This window comes from Dipodomys spectabilis, unplaced genomic scaffold (assembly GCF_019054845.1).
Source record: "Dipodomys spectabilis isolate Male_0828 unplaced genomic scaffold, ASM1905484v1 ptg000039l, whole genome shotgun sequence".
Taxonomy (NCBI): Eukaryota; Metazoa; Chordata; class Mammalia; order Rodentia; family Heteromyidae; genus Dipodomys; species Dipodomys spectabilis.
Genome location: NW_024870716.1, coordinates 12,063,956 through 12,069,955, shown reverse-complemented (window position 1 = coordinate 12,069,955; position 6,000 = coordinate 12,063,956). Strand labels below are relative to the sequence as shown.

Below are 6,000 nucleotides of genomic sequence, written 5' to 3'. Positions count from 1 at the left end.
CTTCCCGCCCCCCCCGCCCCCCCCCCCACCCCCAGTCCTGGGGCTTGAACTCAGGGCCTGGGCACTGTCCCTGAGCTTCTTTTTCTCAAGACTAGCACTCTACCACTTGAGCCACAGCCACCACTTCTGGCTTTTCCTGTGTATGTGGTACTGAGGAATGGAACCCAGGGCTTTGTGCATGCTAAGCAAGCACTCTACCACCAAGCCACATTCCCAGCCCCTGGTAGGGCTTTTTAAAACTATATAATGGTTTGGATATGATCTCTGTTTCCCAAAGACTTTTTACTCATTTTTATTTGTTGGCGGGTTCTGGGCTCTGTCTCTGAGCTTCTCTGTGCTTAAGGCTAGTGTTTCACCGCTTGAGCCACAGTGCCCCTTCCAGCTCTTTTTTTTGGAGTAGTTTATTGGAGATAAGAAGTCTCCAGCAGCCGGCCCAAAGACTTTTTTTTAAAGCCCTGTGCAACAGATTCCCCAAATGAAGCAACACTTAAGTATCAACCCCACAGTTTTATTTGTAAAGAACAATGCATGAAAAGTCATATTGAAATGTACTCCAAACCCTGAAAAACCCACGTCGGTTTGTCTGATATGTTAAAGTGCTTAAAATCACAATACTCTTTAAATTTCATGTTATATTCAGATGAGGGAAAGAAATTCCAGTTCTGATATATTGTGTTAACAATACAAATGAAAACAATAATTTAAATGCAGAAATGCTATTTAAAAAAAAGACAAGAAATGGTGACACGGTTCAAGTAGCACAGAGGGTTTTTCTAAGTTTCACACCTTCATCTAATTGACAACAGGAAATCCTTGGATGGATGTGTCTACTCTCAACAGAATCTGGTGTTTACAGTAAAGTTTGGGACCAAGACATTTTCGAGTCCCCCATGCACCACTTCAAGGTGCATGGATCCCTTCAAAGTTTTTTTAAGGAAACTTTTTCCCTCTCTGATAGTAATGATTCATTCTGATGTTTGCACTGTCCAGTAGCTTTTCCTGCTCAGGGCTAGCACTCACCACTTGAGCCACACCTCTACCTCTGGCATTTTGCTGGTTGACTGGAGGTAATCACAGACTGCCATACCTCTACCTCTGGCATTTTGCTGGTTGACTGGAGGTAATCACAGACTTTCTGGCCTGGGCTGCCTGGGCTGGCTTTGAATTGTAATTCTCAGATCTCCACCTCCCCAGTAGCTAGGATTACAACCATCAATGTTTTCTAGTATGTTTTTTGAAGCTGGTCTTATCCTTGACTGGACACCAGCTCTAAGGAGTTTTGGGAATCCTTGTTTTTTTCTGAAGCCAGGGACTCTAGAATATATCCTACCCCAGGCCTTCCTTAGATTGTATTTGTGTGTCTGTGTACTGTTCCTGAGCTTCTTTGCTCAAGGCTAGCACTCTACCACTAGAGCCATAAAGACCACGGCCAGCTTTTTGAGTAGTCTCATATCCTTTCCTGCCATAGCTGGCTTCGAACCTACAACCTCAGATCTCAGCCTCCTGAGTAGCTAGGATTACAGGTGACTAGCCTTAAGTCTTCTGATGGTACTATCACAGCAACATCTTCTAAAGTTGGAATTCATCTTATTCGACAGATTTGCCGATGTATTTTCATATCAATAATGTACTAATTTGTCTTTCTGGTTTCCTACTTATGCCCAAACTATATGCCCTAACTACATGTCAAACTATATAGGAAATAGAGATGGCTAGAGACACAGATGACCTGGAAATGTACTTCCCTTTAGAGACACAGATGGCCTGGAAATGCATTTCCCTTTAGGAAAGCAGGGAAGAGCTCTGGACTCCATTCTTAGGCAGTGAAGGTGTGGTAATATCAAAACATAAACAGGCAAAGTTCTGATTGTCTTTCCAACATTGTGACAAGTATGTGTAAACCTCACAGAAAACATTCAATTTCCTAAAATTGTAATTCTTAGCAGAAAGAAGATATTCCTTATAAAGAGCTAGATTCCCAGAGCTTCAATAAATACTTTAGTAATTTCTGATGTCTCAGATCTGATATTCTTGTGTATTGCCTTTTTGTTTTAATTTTATTGCCAATATTGGGGCTTGAACTTAGGGCCTGGCATTGTGTCTTGGTTTAGGTTTTTTTTTTTTTTTTGGGTCAGTCATGGGGCTTGAACTCTGGGCCTGGGGGCTGTCCCTCAGCTCTTCAGCTTAAGGCCAGCGCTCTACCACTTGAGCCACAGCAATACTTCCGGTTTTCTGGTGGTTATTTGGAGATAATTCTCACAGGATTTCCTGCCCAGGCTGCCTTTAAACTGTGATCCTCACACCTCAGCCTCCTGAATAATTATAGGTGTGGAACACCAGCACCTGGCTGAAGTCTGATTTCTTGACACTTACTAGGTAAGCCGTGGCTGGGGGCAAGGCTACTTCTTACTCCTCACACTTGCATCTTAATGATTTGATGCTGCTTGCAAATAATACATTTATTCAATAAGGCCAAGATTTCCCATTGTTGGGGGGTGCGGAGTGAGGTGGGGGTGGAGGTGAGGGTCTGTCCCAGGGGGAGGAAGAGCCTCCCTGGGGAAGAGGAGGGCCAAGGTTTTTAATTAGACATGATCCTGTACAATCATACTACACAAGATGGGATGAAACATGTAAAATGATACTTTCATTCACAGGCTTGAATGCAACTTTGCTCCCAGTTTTTGCAACAAATGATACTTTTAATAGCTCCAGAGAAATCTGTTAAAAATAACTCATAGTCTTCATAAATGAGCATTAGGACTTATCATGTATGTGTGTGCGCACACACGTGTGCGCATACACATGTGCCAGTAGTAGGGCTTAAATTCAGGACCTCACACTCTCACTTGCCTTTTTCCACTCAAGGCTAGCACTCTACCACTGGAAGCATACCTCCACATCTAGCTTTTTGCTTAGTTGGAGGTTAAAGTCTCATAGGCTTTCCTGCCTGGACTCAGTCCTGAGCCTTCTGAGTAACTAGGATTATAAGAAGGAGCCGCTGTGCCCGGCTGGGGTATTATTTCTTATCTGTATGGGTGGATGAATAAAGATCCAGGAGGAATTTGGGTTAGAATGCCCTGAGGTTGGGTGCTTCCTGCAGCTTGGTGTAGTTCAGGCCCTGGTTGTCCAGGGCAGCTGGGGAGGGGCAGGGGGTCACCTCCATTCCCTGGGTGCTGACTGTGTCATTGGGAACAGTGGCAGATCGACTCTCATCCTTGCACATAGGGTGCCAGGTGCTATGGTGGCCCACAGGACACTTCTGGTATCTCTAGGGCTGCTACACTTTCTTTTGAGGTAAACAAACCTGTGGTGTCCCTGGAGCCATCTTCTGATCCCTTTCAGCAGGTTTCTCAGCGCGTCCTCAGCGTGCATTGCTGGGGCTGCGGAATGGTGTGGCCCTCACATGAAAGATGGGAAGATGGAAGGGTGGGTTTGGGTTTGAGGCCATCTTGCTGCTAACCAGGCATCAGTGCCAATCAGATGATCTCAAGACAACAGCTAACAGCTCATTGACTTTCTTTCTTTGTTCCTTCCTTCCTTCTATCCTGGGGTTTGAACTCAGTGTCTGGGCACTGTCCCTGAGCTTTTTTGCTCCGCACCTGAGCCACAGCTCTACTTCCAGTTTTTTGGTGGTTAACTGGAAATAAAGTCTCCTGGACTTTCCTACTCAGATGGCTTCAAACTACCTCAGCCTCCTGAGGAGCTGGGACTCAGGTGTAAGCCTCTGGGCTGACTGCGTGTCTTTATAAATACCACACTGGAAAGCTCTTGGTCTTTTGTCCTTTTGGGCTAGTCTTTTCTCTCTCTAGGAACACAAAGCTTGCCTTCAGACACCCAGAAAGGGCTCCACCTCCCTCTAGTTCTGATATTTGAGTTATTATGGCTAACAAATACTTCCACAAAAACATTCTATGCCACCTCCTCCCCTCCCTGCCATTCCTTCTGAGGGGCTGGGACTGAACCAAAAAGGGGGCTGGGCCAGCTGGTGGGTTTACACAGGGGAATCAAGTGCTTCCTGAGGCATTATGACTCCAATGACCCTAATGCTCCAACTCTTATCTCTCACCCTGCCTCAAATAACAGTAATAAAAATGCCAAGGATGAAGCTGGCCTGGCTTCCCCAGGGCTTCCTACCCTGTGCTCAGCAGCCCCAGCCCGGGTTTCAATACTGGAATTAGATTTTTTCCTTGTGTTGACTGAAAACAATTTTCAAAAAGACTTATAAAATGGTTTATAACTTAGAACACAACAAGGACTATGGTACAGCAGGTATAGTGCATACATTCATTCTCCACACAGGGAACAGGACAGCAGGGTGGGTGGATGGACAGACAGAAGGACGGCTGCATCTGCTGGGTGGCTGGTGGTGGGGGATTTACAGGTTCACTGGCTTCTTCCTGACTAGCACCACGCTCCCCACCCCATGCCCCCCACTTTAAGCTACTTCATTTTTTTTTAAATCACAGGAATAGTCAATCTAGGAAAAGTATCTTATTAGAGTAATAGAATTTCTTAAAGAAGATAGCATATTTACACACATCTAACACATGAAAATACTCTATTTTATACTAAATTCCAGGTTCAAATGAACTACAATAGGACACTTTGCCTAGGCTGCAGAGTGGAGCTGGGCATGAGGGCCATGGTGGGGAGCCCTGCCGGTGCTCACCACAGCCACAGGCCCAAGTGGGGTCCCCACGGCTGGAGAAGGGACAGCAAGCCAAGGGTCAGGACTGCAAGGCTACACATCCACCCCTTTGATGAGAGAGCCTTCCAAGACGATGGTGAAGTCCTGGATGGTCTGCAGGACGCGGATGAGGGTGCTGACGGCCATGTGGTCTCGCAGGATCGCGCTGTCCTCATACATCCGGGAAACCACAGGACACTCGGCCAACAAGGGGATCCACTCTGGGAGCAGGTGGTCCCTGCAGACCCAAACACAGACAAGGTCTGAGCATAGAGGACCTCTAAAAAGCCCTGCCACAGCATCTACAGACCTGGAAATTCTGCTGGAGAAAACCAAAGCTACAGGCTGGGAAGGTGGCTCAGTGGTAGAGTGCTTGCGTTGCATGCATGAGGCCCTGGGTTCGATTCCTCAGCACCACATAAGCAAAAAGAAAAAAGCTGGAAGTGGCACTGTGGCTCAAGTGGTAGAGCACTAGCCTTGAGTTGAAGATCTGAGGGACAGCGCCCAGGCCCAGAGATCAGGCCCCACGACCAGAGCCCCCTACCCCCCTCAAAAAAAAAAAAAGAAAAAAAAGAAAACCAAAGCTACCACGTTGGACATTTACTGGTCAAAAGAATAAGACTAGCCTCATGCTGGTGGCTCACACCTGTCATACTAGCTACTCAGGAAGCTGTGATCTGAGGATTGTGATTTGAAGCCATCCTGGGCAGGAAAGTATGTGAGACTTTTTTTTTGCTGGTCCTGGGGCTTGAACTCAGGGCCTGGGCATTGTTCCTGAGCCTCTTTGTGCTCAAGGCTAGCACTCTAGGGCTTGAGCAACAGCTTTACTTTTGGCTTTTTCTGAGTAGTTTATGGAGATAAGAGTTTTATTGACTTTCCTGCCTGGACTGGCTTTGTACTGGGATCCTCAGATCTCAGTCCACTCAGTAGCTAGCATTACAAGCATGAGCCATCAAGTGCTCGGCTTGTGAGACTCTTACCTCCAATTCACCACTAAAAAACAGGAAGCGGAGCTGTGGCTCAAAATGGTAGAGCATTAACCTTGAGCACAAATGCTCAGGGACAGCACCTAAGCCTTGGGTTCAAACCCTATGACTGACAAAAAAAAAAAAAAGAGTAAGACTAATAGAAAAATCCATCAGATTCTAACAGTATATTAGAAAATCAACTTACATGAAAGAAATTCTCTATTGTGGTTTCAACTACCTTTTAAAAGAAGGTAGGGGGGCTGGGAAGGTGGTTCAGTGGTAGAGCGCTTGCCTTGCATGCATGAGGCCCTGGGTTCAATTCCTCAGCACCACATAAGCAAAAAG

General features: G+C 46.1%; 1 protein-coding gene across 2 annotated transcripts in view; it reads right to left on the bottom strand.

Moving 5' to 3' along the window:
• Positions 1–4,216: 4,216 nt before the first annotated feature.
• Positions 4,217–6,000, bottom strand: part of Dennd5b (DENN domain containing 5B) — a 159,406-nt gene continuing 157,622 nt past the window's right edge. For both annotated transcript variants that reach the window (XM_042677655.1, XM_042677656.1), the window contains one exon: positions 4,217–4,925. In XM_042677655.1, coding sequence (XP_042533589.1) covers positions 4,742–4,925 — 184 coding nt within the window. In that variant the 3' untranslated portion in view covers positions 4,217–4,741. The remainder of the gene's footprint in view (positions 4,926–6,000) is intronic.